The following is a 22,180-nucleotide window of genomic DNA, read 5'->3' as shown; positions in this document are numbered from 1 at the left end:
ATTGCTCAAGGTTGAAACATGCTTGGCTGAGTAATGGCATATTTAGCAAAACTCAAGAATGCAGTAAATGGATATTTTTCTCAGATTTAAATGGCTGTCTTCATGGTCTTATAGCAGCACTCAAAAGTTATAACAAAACATGTAAATTATCCTTTGTCCTGTGAACTGCTAGAAGATATGAACATGTGGTTCATGTTAGTAATGTAGAAGAGCAATGTGTATGTGTTCATCACCAGTAGTCTTTTTTATGTTGTAACTGCTCAAATCACCCCTGATGCAAGGGCTTTTTGCTAAAACCAACATTTTCATGAGTTCAGCAGCACTCAGTAGTAATTCCCAACATTTAGACTTTCTTCTGCAATCCATCAGTTAACCTTTGGATCTGATTAGGGCAAAGGCAAATGCTTAGTAGCAATTATGGGATGCCAGGTCTATCATTAGAAATATATTTTTTAAATATGTTCTCTTCCTACCTGTATTGCAGGTAAATCTTGTGTTGAACTGGAGTCAAAGCTCAGTACGTTTCTGAAGTAATCATAATGCCAAAAATGTCACATTTACTGTTGAAGTTAAAAGAAGCACAGTGACATTAAATTAGTTGGGGGGGTGTACATATGTAGTTGTGCATGTATAGATATATTCACACACAGGTATATGCATATGCACACACACATGTTAATTTTTTCCCCAGTTTACATACCTGGACATTGGCTCTCTTGAATTAGAATTACCTCAAGAGATCATCCTAACCTGGCAGATAGCCAGTCCCTCAGGGACTGTATTTCATAATAAGCAAGAATTGAAAGTTGATTTGGGCAGTGATCATCTTATTCCCTTCCTTGAATAATCTCATTTGTATTTGTACAATTCCATTTGTTTTCCATGCAACTAATAGTGTAGGACTCTACATGAAGTATTTGCACCTTAAGTGAACTAATATTTTTGGTTTTATTGAATGCATCCTTTTTTTTCTTTTGATTTTCTGAAGCTGTGCTTGGAAGTTCAGAGTAATTCAAGTTCACTTGATGAAATTTATTTTTTTAGGTTGGATGTTTATCTGTAGAATAATTGATTCAGGAGTTTCAGTGATCTCAACTTGTTTATATTTACTCCAGGATCTACTTTAATCTATACTGATAGTTTGGAATTTATTGGGGGTTTTTTAAAGTAACATTTTACTTTATAACATTTTAGCAAAAACCCAGCCTTTTCCTGATGTTAAGACTGAACTGGGCAAAGCTGCAGTTCTTGAATCGAGACAAAAGCATGACCTTTAGCAAGAGCAGCTGGTCCTTCTCTCCACTACCACCCCCGTTCTCTGTTTTCTACTTTAGATCGAGCAATTTTTCTGACCACATGAGGGCATCGGTGGGCTAATAACAGTGATTTCCCTCAGCCTTAAATACTGTCGCTGTTCTAAAATTCCACTAAAGTTATGATTCTTTCAACAGTTTTGCTATTCAAGACAGAAGCTTAATGCCTGTATGAATTTTAAAAGCTACTTCTAGAAAGAAATGTTCACAGGAGTCAGGTGATTCATGGAGCTTCATCAGTTCATTTTGAACTCTTGCAAAGTTTTACAGGCAAGATAGAAAATGAAAATGAAGCCAAATGAATGAAGAAAATGTATTAAAAGTTTTATACTGCAGTGCAACTAATGTTTTTTCATTTCAGGATACAATTTAAGAAATAGAATGTATTTCCTACATTTTTATTGTCTTGTCCAAGACTGAATTTTTCTGTGGAAAAATTACTTGTGGGCTCAATTTTGTGCTGCTGATGTGAATAGAAATTATGCTATTAATTTTTAGTACATAGAAAAAAGCTGTACATGATGAACATAGTAGTACAAGTGAACATGGTAGAAGCCATTAGATTTTTTTTTTGCCTGTTTATGCCTTTCTCTCACTAGTTTCTCTAAGTAGATTATAAAATGTTTTCTTTCTTTCTTAAGTAGAATCAGTTTTATAGTAGAGTGTAAAACCACCACAGAACAGGCAAATTAGCCTTTGATTTGCCTGATGTAGAACTTTTATATGCTCTTTGAGAATGTAATGCATATATTCATGTTGCTGATAAAGAAGGTGTTGGAGGAAAATATGTTCTTGTGATCTGTGAAATGCAGCTGAGGGTAATACTGAGGGTTTAAGGTTGGAGGAGGGGGGAGTAAAAGAAAACAATTATTTTGTTTCAGGGAAAAATCAGTCTTTTGCACATCTGCTGAAATACATTCTGCATTCCGTGGAATACATTTCCTAATCCTTTGTGCCACTGTGGGATTGATTATTTAATGCCTTTTTCAGCTGGAGCATAGTCATGTTTTGTTTCAGCCAAAGTCAGTCTTTTTTCATAATAATGTATTAGAGTGATAACAGTTTTTTTCAATGATTTTGATGAAGAAATAACCACCTCCCAAATCACCTGTAAGATAAAAATCTAAGATGTTTTCACTTCTTTTCCTTCAGTGATCTTCTGATACATGCCAAATCTTTATCCAGGGCAATAATGAAGTAAGCAAATTATTTAAAAAAACATAGATATTTTAACTTTACAATGTTTCTAGTGGGTTTATATTCTTATAATTACTGTTTTTCAACGATTTAATGCCTTGTGTGGAAATTAACCCATATTCTTCACTGACTATAAGCTGTCCTGTTTAATTTATTTTATATTAATGAAAAGGCAAAATAGCAGATTAATTCTTTCCTTCCACATCTCAGATATGTTAGGATAAGAGGAGATATCTTCTAATTTGAATCTTAGAAGGATTCTGTCCTTTATGATAAAAAGAGTAAATGAAGAATGGGATCCTGCCAGCCTAGATCCTGCCTACATCTGTCTACTTTTCAGGACAGTCTAATCATGCAACTAATTAATCTAATGCACACCTCCTTAATTTACATTGAACTAAGCACCTGAATCATGTGAATTGTATTCTACCTCAAATCTTCATGCACACATTCTTTTTCCTATTTTCTTCTGATCAACAGTAAGAAGCACGCAATAATGCAGTATTATTATTAATACTAAAATAAGTGCATGTGAAAATAATGTTTGGATTCCTTAACATTTTCTTTTAAAGATTTTCCTACATAGATATTGTCTACAGCTGTAAATACTGCAGCTGTGACCCTGTTTGCTTGTATAATTTGTATGTATTTATTAGGTTGTGACACATGAAATCATGCTGGTTGCAGCTTTAGTAAATGTGTTCTATGTGGAATCATCCACTGAATGCTTAAAGGGCTTAGAAGAGAGGTTGGTTCCTTGTCACCAGATGCAACAAGGAGTAATTCCATTTATTTCTATTATGAAGATGTAAAAGCCTGTAAGGAATGCCCAGCTCTGCTTAAACATTCCCACTAAGAATGTGAAGGACAAGAAATATTTGATTTGGAGGAATGAAAATACAGTTCATTTTTTAAAGTAAAAATTTAATCCCTTTACACCTGCACAATGCTAGCCTGGGAGCAGAGTACTTTTTTTTTTGTTTCCCCCCCCTTTTTGTATCTAGAGTATTGAAATAACCATTGTGTTTTATGTAAGGGGATTAGATATGAGTTCATCCAGTCAGGGCCAGAGATAATTAAAACTAAGAGGTGAAAGGTCTGTTCCCTTGTACATGAGGCAGCATGCCCCCATTGGAAACTAGAGTTTCTTTGCCAGTCCTGAGGCAGAAACTTGCTTTCGTTGCTGTGAGCACCACAAAGGAGCTTTTCTGGCAAGCACTCCTAAATGGGAGGCACTGACACCTCCTGCGCCCTTCAGGAATTTTAATGAAGTTAACCGAATCGGAATACAAAAGTAAGCTTCTATATTAAAAGACCATCTACTCTCTAGCTAGTTTGCAGTGCTGAACAGAGGCCTGCCAATTACAGGGTAGGATGACAGGAATATCTACGACCAAAAAAATTATCTACATCCCAGTCACATTCCAGTCAGCATTAAGGATGAAGTCCTTCACATTTTACTGGAAGGTCTCACTTCTTGATTATTTTTCTGTTCAAAGCTAGAAATATTTTCAAGCTCATCTGACTTCTGCTTACAAATTCTATAAGATAGTTCTTAACCTGTAACCGTGAGTTCTCTTTCTGCCAGCAGTTAAGTCTAAGCACATATTCTGCTCAGAACATATTTTAGAGGGTCAGCTTTTTACACAACGGTAATGGAGGTATTGGACATCTAAGACAGTGAGAGCTGTTGATTAGATCTCCTACATGGTCCTCCCAGGAATAAAGAAAATTTCAACTGGGACAAGACAGGAGGAGGTGAAATTCCCTCTCTCTTTACCTGTCTCCCCAATAAAGATGATTTAGGGAATTTTAGTCTTTAGTTTGCTGTAACAGACTTGAAGAATAAGCTTATGTATGGGCTTAAAATACATGGGGAAACATTGTGAATACTCTGAAACATGAATAAAAGATATACTGAAATGTTCATTTCAGTCAACTTTGCTAAGTGTCTTTTACTCATCAATACTATTATAAACATCTTAATAATAATAAAGCTATTAATATGCATTCAAGCCAGATGTACTTTGAATAGTACTTGTTAAGATACAGAAATGCACAGTTGTGCTACTTGGGACTGCCTTTGGTGTGGTGAGGCTCCTTTTTAAAGACATTTTTTTGTTCTCAGTTTCATTGCAATGTAGGATGAAGATTACTGGATACTAAAATATCATTAAGGTCACTTGTACAAATTCAGCTGAAGCTAAATTTGATAATGCTTTTTGCCAGTTTTACTCACAGGGCCGCAGAGCTTTGTTTGCAATACATTAGAAGAAAATTAATTCTGAACTCAAAAGGGAAGTACTGTGTTGTGAAAATAACTCATGTTAGAATGAAATATGAGTATGTGTGGGGCATAAATAATTTGAATAATAGAGTACAGCATCTCTCTCCATAATTCCCACACTTTTGTTATGGGTTATTTTGTTTTCTTCCCATAGCTGTGACAGTGTCTCGTAGGGGCAATGCACAGTATATATGGGTCAACTGTGTGATCATCAACAAACTCAGCTTCTGTCTCTTACTTAGAGATTATAAAAGCATCAAAAATATGCCAGTGCTCCGTTACTCTCAAGGGGTTAATGTTATTAAATTAGATTATTTCACATCAGAATTCAATAGAATTCAATCCCACGTTCACTTAAGTGATATGAATCTGGTTCTAGATCCACTTCCAAACATAGCTAAGATTTGTTTAGTACACAATATACCATAGTTTGTCTGACCAGCTGAAGTCTAGACAAAACTACCAGGCTTTGACTCATCTTCACAGTGACCACTATTACAGATTGGTACGCCTTTACTAGCTGTTTGGCATAAATTTGACACAGATGTGAAACGCCTGGTTTTACTATGTTGTTGAGTGCAGTAAATCATGTAACTGGCTTCTTTGAGCCCCTTTATCTTTTTTGCATTACTGTATGAAGGATAATAAGGTCACTTAGTTTCCAAACTGAATGCATTTGTATCAGTTTATCTTAGTTCGCTCTTAGAATCTTAGTGTTGTCGGGAAAAAAAAAGCAGTGTAGCCAGGTAAAACCATTCTGGCATACATTCATATATCTCAGAAGGAACTGACATCGGGCAAGTTGTTCAAATACTGTGTATCTCTCACCGAATGCAAAATGAGTGTTTAGTTCTATTCCTGCCTGGCTGACCTTGCTGTCAGGAATGAATGGATGTATAGGAGGCACGACCAGAAAATTCAGTCAAAGCATTCACAAGTCTTGGTGTTTGTTGTTGTTTCTTCATTTTCTTCTTAAGCACTTCTTTCTTACCATTGCCCCTTCAGAAAAGCACATTCCTTTGGTATCTTTCTGACCTGCAGACCTTCATATTCCTCTTGCACAAAATTTTTGTTTGTTTGCGTCATTGACTTTGGAAGACCTACAGAGCCTCTGCCACAAAGTCCTTTTGAATGTACGCATTACTTACTGCTATAAGGGCCTGAGAGTATAGTATAGTCAAAGAAAATAAGAGAACAAAAATATTTTAAATCAGGGATGTTTACATCATCTAAACATCATTGATGTTTACTAAGAATCGTAACTCTTTAGAGAATAAAATAAGCATCATGTATCCCGGGAGAGGATGGCAGTTATGCTTCTAATGTGATAAGACTTTGAAGGAAAGCCTGCACAAAGGGAATGTAAAAGTGCTTTCATGCTCTGATTGTGAATCATCAATATGTGCAAACAAGTTTAGATAACATACAATTGAAACATGTGTGCCATGAGTGTTTTGGAAATAGTGGTTATTTTGGAAATCAAAAGGAAGTTTCAGAAGGAAAAATTCACAGTTTTCCCAGTTATTCTACTCTGACCTGTGCCTCATAGCTGGAGCTCAAGGCTACTTGACTGAATTTGTCTGTTGTTTCACAAAGCCGTGATATGCACACCAGGCAGTGTGGAATCTGCACAGTGATGCAGTAATGAATAGTGCCTTTCAGTGCATGTATAGCTAGGAAGAGCACAGATTTCCTCAAGAAGAGATTCTTAGTCAAAACTCTCATTGAAAGAAACAATGGAAGTCTTGCGATAGATTCAAACGGAAAATATTCAGGAGAGAACAGGTCAACTTTTGAGCAAGGAAATTATGTATTTATATATTTGAAAAACATCCATCATAACAGTAAGAGAAAACTCTTTTTAGAAAGTCCAATCAGGCAACCATGGAAAAATTACGGTGGATTTTAGGTTTGTTTGAGCCATTTCTCTACTTTCAGTACTTGTTTTTCTTGTCTTCTTTCTCAAGCAAGACAAACTAGATTTTAGCTGCTAACTATCCTTCAGTTTCTCAGGTTTATAATCCCTCCAGTTTTGGATCCTACCCCTTAAGTCTACCTTTCTAATGTCATGAATTCCTCCAGTTCTCAGAGGAGTGACTTATCTATGGCTCTTCCATCTCTTTAAATTTGTCGCACTGAAGAATGTATCATTTTCCAGAAGTTTTTCTCTTCAGTTTTTTCTTTTTACTCTCTCTGATTTCATGTCAAGGCTCAGTGACTTACTGTTTATTTATTTCTAAAATATATCTTCAATTCTAGTATAAATATTTGCTAGTCTAACTTTTAGTTTATAGAAGCGCTTACAGAGGAGAGAGAAGTTGTTTGTTGTAAAATTGCCTTAAAACACATGGAATGGGAAGGAGAAAAGCCTGATAAGTCACTAAGGGAATTATCTAAGAGCTCAAAAAAAAACCAGGAAAGTACATTCAGAAAATTTTCTTCAAAGGATTCTACAGTGTGCTAATGTAATGCCATTTCTAAGTATATCATAAATTTAAAAAATAATTACCCCAGCAAACCAGTGCTAATAAAAATTGGTTGTTAAAGTATTAAGAGTTAGCAGAATTCTACCTTTTGTCTGCACTGATGAGACTTAAAAAGTAAGTAAATTAATGAAACTGCTGCAATGCACCGACATGACATTTACACATCTGCTGGTGGTGTTCCATTCTAGTGTCATTGAATTTACAATTATTTTATCCAGTAGGCTATTAACTATATATAAAAAAAGGTAGTGAAGAGGTCACATTCTTAAGCTATGATAGATTGTACCGCTTATTTCTTTTTTTCTCTCTCAAGAAAATTTTTTCCAAGTTTTAACAGAAATGAAATGTTGGATGTAGTGTCCTTTTAAGAACAGAAAGCCAATAATCATTATAAAATAAAATATTATCTATTAACCATATGCCATTTCAAATTTACAAATACCTGCTTTAATCAGATCAACACTGTTGTAAAATAACTATTTGTGAACAACTTACACGTGAGAAAGACACATGAGCAGTAAAGCTCTATTGTCTACAGAACTTTTAAGATTTAAACAATGCTTGTATTTCAAAATGTTTAGTGAAATTTTTCAATGGAAGAACTTGACAAAAATAGAATATGACATTTGCATCACTGGTTATGGTTATGTGTGTTTCACAGAGCTTCCTTTTGCAGAATAAAGAACCTTCTATAAAAAACCCAGAAGCATGAACATGTAAAATTTTTGCATGATTTTATTGTTTCTCATTGCAGAATAATATTTTGTTTTGATTCATGAGGCTGACATTACCATTTTGTTTTTATGAGTTTATTTTAAACTAAGTTCAGTGATTTTTGACCTGTGTTTCTGTTAGTTTTTAAATCTAACAGTTATAAAAAAAGAACGGTTTATTTTGGAGGAAATCTCTTAAACTTGAAAGGTATATAACCCTAAGGGTAACGTGCTGTTGTGGTTAAGTGTCTCTCTTCTTATACAAATGTTAAATGAATGTAATTTATCAGATTAGATCTTGATTTTACACTCATGACTAATGGTTTACAGAGGATGTATTGTACATACCTCTTTGAATTGATATAAATTCTATAAATGGAAAGAAAATTATGTTTTGAATAGCTGCCAAGACAGAGTTGTTAGAGAACATGTTTTCAGTTCAAAAACGTGTATGGAATTCATGTCAGCGTGGAGTTGAGTCTGCAAGACAGTGAATTCAAGGATTAAACTGCACTACAGTGAAAACCCTGATAATGCTGGTGAACTTTTGAGAAGGCAGTAAATCATAGTTATTGGGACACAAATTTGTCGGAGAATTAAATGTACTGTGGTAGATGAGAAGAAAGTTAATTTGTAGTGGTTAGAGACATTAATTTTCCATCTCAGTCATTAAGTTTCATTTTTAAAAAATGAAGTGGCATTAAATTATAGAAGATTCATAACTGAAGGGCAGTTTACACATGAATCATTGATTCACTGCATGACTCAGAATTCGTAACGGGAAGGAGTATTTTTACCTTCAGTTACCCACTTAAATCCATCCCCAGCCTAAAGTGACTCAGCCCTGACCATCTCACAGCTGTTGGATGTTCAGCTGTGCCACGAATCAATGGGGAAAGTGCTGTCAGCAGGCAGGTCTAGAAAAGCCACCTCGGTAGACTTTTGTGGTCATGGCAGGGAAGGTAAGGGTTGTGTGAGCGTGTCATTTGAACGAGTCCCAGAGAACAGCACGTCATTTCTTTAGTCCCTTTAGTTCCTGAAAGGAAGATCAATCTACCCATCAATAATGAACATGGAACTGCAACTGTGCATGAAATGTGTAAATGGATGTACGGTGCTATGGATATACAATACTCTGAGAAGTGTTCGAACTGAAGGTGATTCTGTCTACAGGGGGATTTTGAATTATGTTGGGCAGTTATCAGGAAGTGCTTTTCTAGTGTGGATATGATCTAAATGCACTGAGTGGTTCTATCTTAGGTTGGGTGTGGGTCTAATGTGCCACTTGGGAGCCCTGTTTTTCTCTGCTGTATTCTGTTGTCCTCTTCAGGTGGAATGTTGCTGGTCATATAGCTCTTCAACACTCCTAGTATCATATTATTAGATTGTTAGAGTTCTTTCTTTGCTATAAGAGAGATTTACAGCTCTGTTTATCTATTTTACAGATAACCATTCAGAGGGAAAGTGGTTTGGATGTCAGTTCCCCTAAACATGGAAAAGTGGATCCAGACAACATGCCACATGTTGGTGGAAATATGTGGGCTGGTGGAACAGGTTTTTCATTGTTGTTTTTTTTAATGCATTATTGCCAGATATCTAAGGGAGATGCTGTGTGAGTCAAAAATGGTTTTATAAAACCATCCTCTGCCTAGAGCTATTTTATCCAATACAGGGTTGCTTTATTGCCAGTGAAAATAAATACTTGCAGTGTCTAACTTAAACTGTATATAGCAGATCTCTTCTTCAATTAGATTTTGTTTCTTTTCATTGGTCATACAGAGAACTAAAAAGCTTACAGCCACAGAAACTAGACTGAGCCATTTGCCATCCTTTTAGATGTCCCTGTAGCTGCAGCAATTTAGGTAGTGTAGGCAAGAAGTACCACAGAAAGTGTATCCTAGTTCTAAAAGGGCATAATAGTGATCACTAGATAAAGTGGTTAGGAAACAGTTTAAACCAACAAATTCTAGGGATGAATAGCTTTAAGGACCAGGAGCTTTAAGGAGATGTACAAGATTTATATGTTCTATGGTCCCCTTTATACAAGGTAGAAACCATTATGAATCTGGTCACAAGGGACTATAAACACGAGTATTCCATGGGAGTTCTTCCTTGCCATGATAGCTGTTTGGCTTTGAAAATCTTTGGCAAAAAATATTTCTACTGGGGATTGTTGGCAGCGTTTTTGGAACATCTGTAGATATGGCAATGGAAGCTTTAAAGAAAATGTGTTTTTATTTATTATCAAATGCATATTCTTAGTGATTTTTTTATCTCAACCATGTTAGGTGGGAGAGACACTGCTGGGTTAGGTGGCAAAGGTGGGCCATATCGACTGGATGCAGGCCACAGGGTTTATCAAGTATCTCAGGCTGAAAAAGATGCTGTTCCTGAAGAGGTTAAGAGGGCTGCTCGAGAGATGGGTGAAAAGGCCTTTAAACAGAGGTAATGTGAAATTCTTTATTTTCCTTTCCATTTCCCAGAAGAATTTGAAAGAGATGGCTAAAAAGAATTTTCTGTCTTAACTGCATTTATCAGCTACATTACCCTGTTCATTCTCATTTAACAGATCTTACCAGCACAGGTTTAGCTGTTCTGAACAAGATGTATAGAATGTTTTATTGAATTAAGCTACACTGTTAAAATGACTATGTGATTTGGTAGAGTAAAACATAACTAGGTGGATAAGGAGAGTGATGTCAATATTTATCTTTTTAAAAAGGGATAAACCATATGAAAATTTCTGTGAATTAAGATGAATCCAGATTGTATGTTGTTAGGAGTTTATCACCTAAGAAATGTCTTTCAAAATGGACCATTGCAAGCAAATTTCTTCTGTTTGAAAGGTGTCTAGCCAAAAGTTGAGATGATTTGAACTATTAAGCCTCAGCAGGCACTTTTACATGAACAACAGGTCTTCCCAGCATGAGTGTAATGTGTGATTACTAATCAACTATTTCCCAGCCTGTGCACTGAGATTCAGATTTCTTCCACCAACTGAACTGTCTAGTCAACCTCTGGTACTTTTGCATTAAAAAAAAGCATCCCCATTCTTCCAAATTGCTTCTCAGCTGCTTCATAATAGAAACAATTTATTTGTATGGCCTTAGATAATGTACATCTCTTTTTGCATATGTCCATATGCATGTGGCATCCTTTCATGAATTTCTACCTGCCTGTGTGGTCATTTAGCAAATTTGTGTTAGAGGAAATTCCTGGATACCGCTACATGCTGTGGGAACAGTGCAGCTGTGTCCTGTAAAATCTGATTATCTGTACATGAGGTAACAATTTATGTCCTGCAAAAACCAAGTGAGCTGGCATGTACCAGCTGTAAATGCAGCCTATTACGAAACCACATTTGACTTGAATTATTGTTCTGTACCACCTGGATAGTTGTGGGAACTAACAGGTAAAAGTTAAGAACAGGGAGGAGGAGGTTGGAGTCCTCAGGCTGACAAAAAAACGTAAGGGAAACTGCAGATTTCACTGTTTTGTTTATACAGGATTATCTGGAAGGGAGAATTTTCATATGAAAATTATTGATTACTTTCCTGGCTAGGTAATATTTCTTGTCATAAACATTTTAAATTGCCCTATTTGACTAGAATGAAATTAGCAGCTACTCTTGAATAGAGGCAGTATTTTTCATGGTATTTTTCTGAACTAACTTTTAGTGGGAATTGATCTAGAGTTTAACAAAGTAAAACTGTGTGTGAGGTTCTTTTTGTTTGAAAAAAATGTTTTCTTCATAGATTTGAAGATGCTGAACTCAGGTGGCAGGATCCCTGAAATTAAGTGCATAGGCCTGAAAGTTCCCTTTTCCTGCCTCTAATGAATGTTGGCTATAATGACTGTACAAAATTTTAAATATAAAAAGACATAATCACTAAAGACAACAAAGATTTGATATTTGATTTTAATATTGTCATTGAAGGACTAGTCTAAACAGTAGTTTTCACATATACTTTATGTTCCAGGCAAGTAACTTGCGATGGTATTAAAAAACTTGTAATTAGAAATACAGTTAGTGTATACATACTTTACTATTCATTTATAGTTAATTTAAAAATCAATATTTTCAAAACACCGTGAGTGAAATTATGCTGTTATGAAGTACTTGTTTGAAATGAGCTGGGCACAGATAGGCCAATATGTTTTTGCTCAGGACTGATACCAGCCACATGCTGGATGGTAGAGTAGCCAGATACACAACTGCTGCCTTGCTGCATGTTGTTGGGTCATGGACAATATGGAACAGCACACAGTCCTAGCATATCCACCTCTCTCCTTGCCCATTCTTCGCAGTTGGACCTCTGTAATAACATTCCAATTGTGAATGTCACCACTTTAGCAGGATCCGCTTAGCTACAATGCTAAGAAGAATGATACAGAACTTGAAACGAGCAAACTTATAGAAAAAGCATATATCTAGTTTCATGGTGCAGGTGTTGTGCTCTCTAGACAGGAAAGTGTTCAGTGACATGACTCATTTTCTGTATGGGAGAGTACATTTTTGTTAATGTTCATTTAAAACTTCTTTGTTTCAAGGATTCTTCATTTTATGAAGCACAAAGATAACTGTTTTAGACAGTTACTATTTGTAGGTTTTCAGGGACAGATTTTATAGTGTGTCTTTACTTAACTTTTGTGCTAAAGCAGGAATCAGGATATGTTTAAAATGCTCCGACAGTGAAGTAATGAATAGACACTCATGATCCTTTTATGTACACATAGCAACACCTGAGCCAATAAAACCTTTCGAATTTGATCACTTTTCAGAACATCTGCTTTACTTCTCAAACTTTAAAGCAGATTAGGAGAAAGTAGAAGGATTAGTAACTTTAATAAGTTTTGATGTGATTCAATCCCCGTAGACATTGGTGAACACCTGCCTTGTCAAAAAATCACAAAAGCAGCTGCCACTTCTTTAATTTGTCTCTTCTGTGTGCTTGTTGCCATCTGAATTTCCCTGTTATCAAGTACATAAACTTTCAGTTTACATAAATAAATGTAAGATATGCTTGTTTTCTAAGCTAAGTTTTCTTAGCTCCTTGTTCTTTGCTTTAGATTGAAAGAGATTCAGATGAGTGAATATGATGCATCAACTTACGAAAGGTTCTCCGGAGCAGTTCGACGCCAAGTTCAGTCACTCCGCATCATCTTAGATAATCTGCAGGTAATCTTAGATTCCCTAATTAAGAAACACAGTGAGGTCATTACATTAGGCCCCAAATATTATCCTGCTACTATTCTGTTACCATGTGGTGATCATACCTTTGAGGCTAAAAGCAGATTCAGGTTATAATCATGGTTGGGAAAAACAGTTTCATATTACTAATTTAAAAGAAGCTTATAAGTGGGTCCCAGTGCTCATCTCTACAAGTTACAGTATTCCCATACCACAGCTTCCAGAGATTACTTATTCAGGAGCACAATTTTGTGAAAGAAAATACTACTATACGGTATGAAAAGAATTTGTGAAGGTATGTAGAGCACAGTCTTTGTCTTTACCTCTTGTCCAAAAGACTTTTTTTTAGCTGAGAAGAGCAAATGCTAAAAGAGACACTCCACGCCAGTGCAAATTAAAAGAAACGCTCCACTCCAGTGTAAATTAAAAGAGACACCCACTCCAGGTCAGTGCTTTACTGCATATTCAGCTGAAAACATGGATTTTTCTCAGGTTTGTTTTTGGCTCTGGCTAATGAAAATAGGTATAGCCCAAATCTCCTAAGATCAAAACCACCAGTTTGCCTTTCTTCTGGTAATTGATGTGGTGTTTTTCCTGGGGTTTTTTGATACTAGTGTTCATATACAGCGTAAATAAAATTGAAAGTGCATTATTTCTAGGAGAAATCTGCTAATCTTCAGTGAAAATTAAAGGAAAATTAATTTACTCCTTGTAAGATATATTTGATTATAAGCATTTCTGTTGAAGACTGCTAACCATTAGTGTATATATACCTTAGTTTATTAGTTAGTCACTGTGCTGTGTCTTCAGCAATAAAACTGACATATAGAAAGAAATCACTTTGTACGATAAACAGATTCCAAATGGGTCAAGAAACTCAATCCCCTGGTATTACAAGTAAGAAGGGTAACATTTCTTCATCTTACTTATATCTTTAGGCCTTTGTAGCTACAACAACATTACTACCATCGCATATATACACAGAGAACCAGTTTTATTAGCCTGTTTTATTGTGAATGTACCAATTCAGAGAACTCCTCACATAATGAACATTTAAGATGGACGTGAGTAGATGATGCATGTTCTTAATATGTGTCTCAGTACAGGACATAGACAGGTTTCTATTGGAAAAATTTGGATGTAAGTCTCAGGATTTTTCTACATCATTTATATCTAGATTTTTTTTTTACCATGTTTCTAGCCCACATACTATTGGAAGCATACTGTGAGTATGAAATGAATAAGTGAATCTTCAGTTTGAAGTCTTTTTTTAATCTGCCTTATCTATCCCTTGGAGCCAAAAGTGTTACATTCAGGGATCATGTTAATCATAATCAAAATATAACATACTTTAATATAAGGAGACCTATTCTCTTGCTTTGTTAGAAAGGTCATTTTAATATCAAGGCAAAATCTTATAAGCCTCAGTATTTTATGAGACTTTAGTAACTTCCTGCCAAAATCTGTAATAGCTAACCACAGAATTAGTAAACGGAATCTATGACGAAAGAAACAAATCACTGAATTTGGAAAAGGTAGATCACAGAATAAGAGCAATAGTGAAAGCAGATTTTTAACTTTTAAAATTTTTCTACAGATGTTGGTAGGGATTTTATTAGAAGATGCAGTAGGAAAATTAAGATAAACGATAACAGGAGTTACTTAGTTGCAAAGTGCCTTCTGTTAATAGGAAAGCTGAGTCCAAGCAAATTTCATGTGATCTTTTTGAGAGGGAAAAAATTTATTTGGATTCTTCAGCATTGTAATTCATTCAACCCTGATGAAGAACTGTGCCTCTTTTTTTCTGGCTAGCCCTATGTACACCACGGGTTCTCAACTAGAATGGTGTTCTTTCTGTTACCAGTCAGACACTCCTCATATCTCAAATAAGAAGCCAATGGCACAGTCCATTCCAGTAAACTTTGCAGCTCAGATATCTATGTGCTTTTAACTTTATGAAAATCCCAAATTACCTTCTCAGTAGAGAACACACTTGGCTTTTTAAAAATTTTTGAGTTTACTTTGTTTCAAACTCAGTCTGTTTACATAATAGAAATATGGTGCCCATGTTTATTTTCTTTTCAACATATGCCTTTTTATTATTGGTTTTATGGGTTTGTTTAAAATATGTTCCTTTGGTTAAATTTTACCTCCCAGAATTGAGAGTCTGGGATTCAGGTCCAGTTGTCGATAGCTCACCAAAAGTTAGCAGTAGCAGAAGAGATGTTTGGAATAGACTGATCCTTGAAAGTGATACATAAATATACTCGGAGAATGTAATTTCATTGTTCATTTTATTTTTTATAACTCACCGATCTCTATCAGATCTTTGAACAACATTAACAAAACTTTACAGGTTTTTGTTTATCTTCTGTAGAAGTAGCAAAGCCAGAAGTCCAGGAAATCCGGTCACTGATGAGCCTTCCTCTCTCTCCTAAAGCTTGTCTGTCTGAGCTACAGATTCAAAAGGTTATGGTCAGTCAGTAACTCAGAAAGGCCTTCTTAAATGTTAGGTGACTTGCTTTCCAGAAAGTACTTCTCTCTTAATTGCTTATTACAGAAGGAATCAGAGGCAACTGTCCCTTTAGCTTCTGAGCTTCATGTAGGTCCCCACACTGGAACAGAGCCTACTGGGCTCTGTCTGATTTAGACCATGTGGGAACTATCTGGTCATAGCAGCAAGAATAAAATAGTGGCAGTCCTAGAATAAACATGGCTCAGAGAACTGAAAATATGAAAACCCCTGTGTCCTGTCAGTAGCAGTTTTGTGATTTCAACAGCTAAGGGAACATTTGTGTCACGTTCTCCCAGAAACAAATGCAGACCACAACTGGCAGTGTTTCATACCATCCCATATCATTACGAGTTACATATTTAGATGTGATCACTTCACATACACATCTTCTTCTGTGACATTTACAGACATCACAGTTGTAATTTGCAGAGTTTTTTGTAAATATGCCTGTGAAAAGAATATGCTTCCAGTGAAAAGAATTACTGCAGTGGTGCATTGTGATCGGCCACTCCCATGCTGATAAGATATGGTATCTAGCACATTTTTCTAATTTCAAAAGCAACACAATGAATATATTTTTTCTTCTATATGGTTACAGTGTATTGAAATAGCAATGTGTTGTATGCCCTTTCTTGTCAAATATCAAAGGAAGATATATATGTATTAGTTCTAGTTTTCTCTTAAAATTGTAAGTGCTTTTAAATTTATATTGGTTTTAAACATGTGAAAATTACATATTAAAAATCCTTTGGAGCTTCTTTGTTATATGCAATATTTACGCATTTTATAACACACATGCTTAAGAGAATTTTTTTTTCAGCTTTTATAAGAGGAAATAAACTCTTAGGAATTCTAAGAATTCCTAAGAGGAATTCTGCATGGAAGAGGCAGGTGCTAAGTAGCCTAAATAATTTTAGCATGATTTTGGAAAGAGGTTAGATCAGATTTTGTCAGCATTCTTTCCTATTTTAGGAGAGAATGTCAACTCTGTGTTCCTCCAATAAAATTTCAGCTCAAATACTGGCTTTTGTTGCATAAGCTTCAAAAGGTATTAAACTGTTTTTAACTTTCTCCATAGTAAAAAGCCTTCTCACACTGCTGTTCCTTGAACATCAAATAGCCACAAAGGTAAAGCATCGGCAGTGAAAAGAATAGTGAAACTAGTTGAGAATTTATTTGCTCAATGATGCTGAATCTTTATAATCTTCTGTTGTTTGTTCCTCCTGCCTACTGAAAGGAGGCTAATAACAAAAATTTGACAAAACACCAGTGCAAAGGAAATGTTAAGGATCTACCTCTGTTCCAGTACTTAGAGTGGTTAAGATGACTAAGAACAAAGTCATCTCAGCTGCATCACCCTGGAAGGTGCATGATTCATTTTAAAAAGGCTTTGCTTACTCAGCAGCATGTTGTCTCCAGGAGCACTTTTTTAGTGGTTAGCTGGAGTGTTGAAATTTGCCACTGGCTTTTTCACAGCAGGAAACCTCCCTACAGTGCAACATTTTGGTGGGAGATGTAGAAGTCACCAGGAGTTTGCGAGTGTCTCTTTGTGATATTACTCAACTCTGAAGGCAACAAAGGAATCAATCCTATGGAAGAAGGAACTTCAACTTTCATCCCAAGCATATTTAATGATAGTGGAAACTACTAGTTGGTGGTACAAACAAACTCATCGATGCCCTACGGCCAAAGCTGGTTAAAGTGAGGTTGACTGTAGCACCATGGAAGTGTATCAGAGAACACAACTGACTGAATTCATAACCTAAGAAATGCTTTCCACTTTCCCCTTCAGTGATTTCCATGTATCAGCATTGTTTTTGCCTCCCATCAGGAAGCATTTGTAAAGCTTTTGACACTACCTAATTAAAAAAACTGTATTTTTCATAGCTATGTAAATTCTCTAAAATTAATTAATCAAAACATTTTTCTGTGGTTTTGTAGTCTTTCTGCCCACTTATTTTCACAGGCAAGTAGTCAATTACTCTTGAGTAATTACAGACAATAGGCTGTAGTCAGAACACCTTCATCTTACACACCAAAACAAAAACTTCATAAATTTTAACCCAAAATCAAAGATTCTCTGAGCCTTAAGAAGGCATTATCTGCCTGCTCAGAGCATACATAACTCAGATTTATCCTTTCAAATCCCAGGCCTGCAGTTCACTGAGGATTTGTCATATATGACTAACTGTTCAACAGAGAGCAATTGCTTTTCATTCCTGAAAACCAATGTTTAAGGCAGTTTGTGTCCTGCTGGATATTTGATTTTCCTCCAATTGGTAACCAACAATTTGCTGAGAGGGCAAAAGCATTATATGTGTGTAAATTCAGAATTGTATTTCCTTACTGAATCAGCAAGGATGTGCATCCTTACTAGGGTGAACAATTTCAACATGTAGATCTAAACAGAAATTAAATAAATTATGAAACCTGTATATACAGACTTTACTGTCTTTAGATGGAAATTACATATTATGAACCATGATGAAGCTATCCTTTGAAAACATTCTTAAATATGTTCCTTATAACATTGAGTCTTCAATATGCACTGCATGCTCTGTGGATAGGAGTACCCTGAATATTTGAGTTCCTGGATTGTAATGCAAGTTCATCAAGTCAGGCTGTAGATAACTAGTGTCCCTTTAACTAAAACAAAAGAAGTATTTAATGGACTGTCTTTTGAGTACCAGGATTTTAAAAGTAGGGTTTTTTAAATATATAACTGGTCCATTATTAATACTGTTTTAAAAGAAAGCATTTACCATTGCCTAAGGTGAATACTGCTTAGTTTTATATTTAAGTCACCCAATGACTTTTTCTTGTGCTGCTTGGATTGAGAATACGTAACAAATGGTCAGTTATGTGTGTCCCTCTGGTTGTATGTATTTCTGAACAGGCTTGCTACACAGATTTTCAGCATATTTGAAAGAAGAAAAGTTAATATTTCTGCAGTCCACAGTTAAACTCCCATATATGAAACAACTTAAAAAAGACAAAGTTACAGAGGGAACGTGTTCTTTATCAGTGTTAATTTTTCCTTCAGAGAAGAAGAACAGGACAGCTATGAACATGTGTTTGGATTTCTTTGACTTATGCCAAAACTATCACATTGTTACAAAGAAAATTAATGCATGTGTGATCTGCAGTAGGTCTTAAATTGTCTAACATACACTCACATCACTGAGTGACGTAAGACTTCTTTTCTGTTGTAGGCCAAGGGTAAGGAAAGACAATGGCTGAGACACCAAGCTGTTGGAGAGCTAGATGATGCCAAAATCATTGATGGGCTGACAGGAGAAAAAGCCATATATAAACGACGGGGAGAACTTGAGCCACAAGTAAGTATCCAACAAGAAACAGGGAAAGGTAGAGAAGAGCTTAACCAGTTTGCTGGTTTCATAGTGGCTGTACAGTATCTGTGTTTGAGTTTGAGTGAGTTATAGGGATGAGAAACTCAGAAGAATCATCTCTGGCTTGGGATGTCCCTGACACAGAGGCAACCACAGGATGGAAAATTTGCTTTACCTCTTCTTATAGTCTTACATGCATATTTCCTGTTGGCCACCCTCAGAGAGAGAACACTGATCTAGGCAGTGCTTAGTTTTGATCCAGTGAAACAGTTTTTATGTTCTTATTTTATATTTTAATGACCATAAGGCAGTTAGCAGAAAACATTTATTTTGTTAGTTTTTACAAAAAAAAGGAAGATATTTTCTCACTAATTTAATTTTTGTTAACAAATATGCTGATACTCTAGAAATTAAAAAAAAAAAGAGTGGTTTGCAAATGTCTTTTCCTTATGCCATGGTATGCAAATAATTTCAACTTCTGCAGATATTTGGATTTGCAATAATAAAAATTATGATGGAAAAAAAATATGAGGAAAAGCCGTTAAGATATGACAAAGTTGATTGTCCAATGGATTAATTCAGCCATTCCTTAGAAGGCATTATGATTAAACCTATGTGAGTCAAGAACAGAGAAACCACTTGAATCAGACCAACAAAACCTGGCTAAAACTTGTGGGGCTAGTACATAATATTTAACACTAATACTTAATGACAGATTGCAGTTTTTAACCACACAAAGAATTATTTTTTTTTAAATAGCTGAGTACAGCATCTTTTTGCATATCAGCTACCCGCATTTGATGAATCCCTGGTATTACTTTTTATGCTGTTTGATCCTGATGTCTATTGCTTTGAACAATTTATGGGACTTGGCACTGCCTGTGTGAAAGATCAATAAGGGAAAAGTGATTGAAGCCTCAGTTCTCATTTGTTTCAAAATGTGTTTAGTCTATGTATCAGTTTTAAGGCTTTGTAAAAATAATTCAATAAGGAAAAAAAACCAGATGCCTTAAGTTTGTGCATAAAAACCAAAATTAATGTTTGATTTAATGGTTTCTCTTTCCTTATGTTTTTTGAGGGCAGGGATGCCACAGCCTATAAAAAGAATAATTAAAAGAATAAAGCACACAAATGCTTTACAGATAAAAGAAAAATTTTAGTTATTTGTTTATAATGTGACTGGGTGTTTTGCTAGATCATCTTCAATAGCCTCATACTTGAATCCAGACACATCTCATTGCATGCTAAATAAAACACCTACCTTAAATGTACTGTGCCAAAAATCGTTAAAACAGATGGGATTTGTTTTCAGGAAAAAATAATGGTTTCACCGTTAGAATAAAGAAGAAACTAGTAGTTAATCAGAACAAGATTTCAAACATTTTTGGAATGTTATTAACCTCAGCAGACAAGTTTTTACAGTCTTATACGAATCCCAGTTAGTACTGTAAGCCAAGGAAAAGCATTTCCATTATGGGCCTTGGCAGAAAGAGCAAATTTGAGAGTCTCTTATGCTGAAATAAAATGTGAAGAATCAAAGCTGAAATAGAAAAAGTATTTTCCTGACAAATGTGTGGAATTTTTTGAGGTATTTTGTTTCCAGTCATTGAAGGTGAAGGGAAAGAATGAGCTAAGGTATCTGTCAAGGAACTGGTTTGAAATAAAAACAAAGTTAAAATCTTTTTGTTCTTTACCAAAAAAAAAAAAAAAAGAGTGTTTGCTGAATACAATTTTCTAGCTTCATGAAGCGCATTGGGTTCACTTTCTAAAATGTTTTGTTATTACTGATGTTTAGCTTTCCCATTAATACTGGGGTTTGTTCTGTTGTGTTTCCCTGTCAGCCTGGGAGCCCTCAGCAAAAACCCAAACGCCTGCGCCTGGTGGTGGATGTTTCTGGCAGCATGTACCGCTTCAATGGGGTGGATGGGCGGCTGGAACGCTCCATGGAGGCTGTCTGCATGGTCATGGAAGCTTTTGAGAATTATGAGCACAAATTCAAGGTAATTGCAGCTGGGCTAGGAGCTCTGTGGTTATTGCACAGGCTTTGTGGAGCAGTGGAAAAAATGTTTCAGCAGTCAGTCTAGCCAAAGAGCATTATTCATTCCCACAAGGAAATAAAGACAATAATCTATTTCTAGCAACCTGAAAAATAATACTAGTGAAAGGGTAAGAAACATTACACGTTTCAGTAGGGGAGGATTCAATCTAAGACTTTTAAGATTTCAATTTAGTGAGATTTGCTCCTTTTTTCTGTTTTTATCTGTTTCTTTGAGCAGAAATGCTTAAGCCTACAGAACACAAGTGAATATAAGCTTCGGGACATGCAAAGATGCTCTGCCCTTCTATCTGCCCAGAGTGCACACAGCAGTACTTTATCATGGGAAAAGACCAAACTTCTTTGTCCTTATTTGTGTTCTCTTCCAGTTATCTGAAAGCAAGAAAATAATTTCTTGTACTGAAAGATATTAGTTCCAAATGTTATTTAATGGTAGCCTGCAAAGGAAATGTAAATAAATTTAATACCCTTTTTGTATCAATAAACCTAAACAAGTTTAAGAGCATGTTTCTTTAATCATAAAGAAAACAGTAATGGCCAGTCTCAAGTTAGTTCTGGACAGATTCAGTGTTTAATGGAAGAACAGAGATGCCCAATACCTTTACTGAAGAGCATCTCAAACATAAGAATTATAATGCATCTAAATCAAATGTAAAATCTCCTGAACAAAATTAATAGAATCATAGTCCAGATCAATTCAGCGAGGTCCACTTCACATTGTTCCACCAACAACATAATCCTTCAGGTTTCTGCTCTTCCATGGAATCTCATATACAAAATCAGGCCATATGGAGGCATATGCTTCTAGAATGTCTTCTTAAGTACAATCACTCAGACTTTTACTTTTCAGCAGAAAAGGCTATAAAAGGAGACAGGCATTGTTTTTAGGCTACTTTCCTAAGGAAATTAGGCACATGCTCCCATCTTCTCTGGCAGTGATACTTTCTCACCTTTAAACTTGCTTAAACTGAGCACGTTGCAAAATTGCAAACAAATTGAAACTGTAGTTTTGTTCCTAGAGTCACTGCATTCCTGCAAATGTAATGAAAATAGGCTAGGTAGAAAGTGATCC

The 22,180-nt window shown here is 35.6% G+C and overlaps 1 protein-coding gene across 2 annotated transcripts in view; it reads left to right on the top strand.

The window, feature by feature from the left end:
* VWA8 (von Willebrand factor A domain containing 8) overlaps window positions 1–22,180 on the top strand; it is a 186,372-nt gene that overhangs the window by 149,842 nt on the left and 14,350 nt on the right. For both annotated transcript variants that reach the window (XM_064645638.1, XM_064645639.1), the window contains exons 38-42: window positions 9,442–9,550; window positions 10,285–10,441; window positions 13,067–13,175; window positions 18,915–19,040; window positions 20,894–21,052. In XM_064645638.1, the coding sequence (XP_064501708.1) occupies window positions 9,442–9,550; window positions 10,285–10,441; window positions 13,067–13,175; window positions 18,915–19,040; window positions 20,894–21,052 (660 nt within the window). The remainder of the gene's footprint in view (window positions 1–9,441; window positions 9,551–10,284; window positions 10,442–13,066; window positions 13,176–18,914; window positions 19,041–20,893; window positions 21,053–22,180) is intronic.

This window comes from Pseudopipra pipra, chromosome 2 (genome assembly GCF_036250125.1).
Source record: "Pseudopipra pipra isolate bDixPip1 chromosome 2, bDixPip1.hap1, whole genome shotgun sequence".
NCBI lineage: Eukaryota > Metazoa > Chordata > Aves > Passeriformes > Pipridae > Pseudopipra > Pseudopipra pipra.
This window is presented reverse-complemented; position numbering and strand designations above follow the sequence as displayed.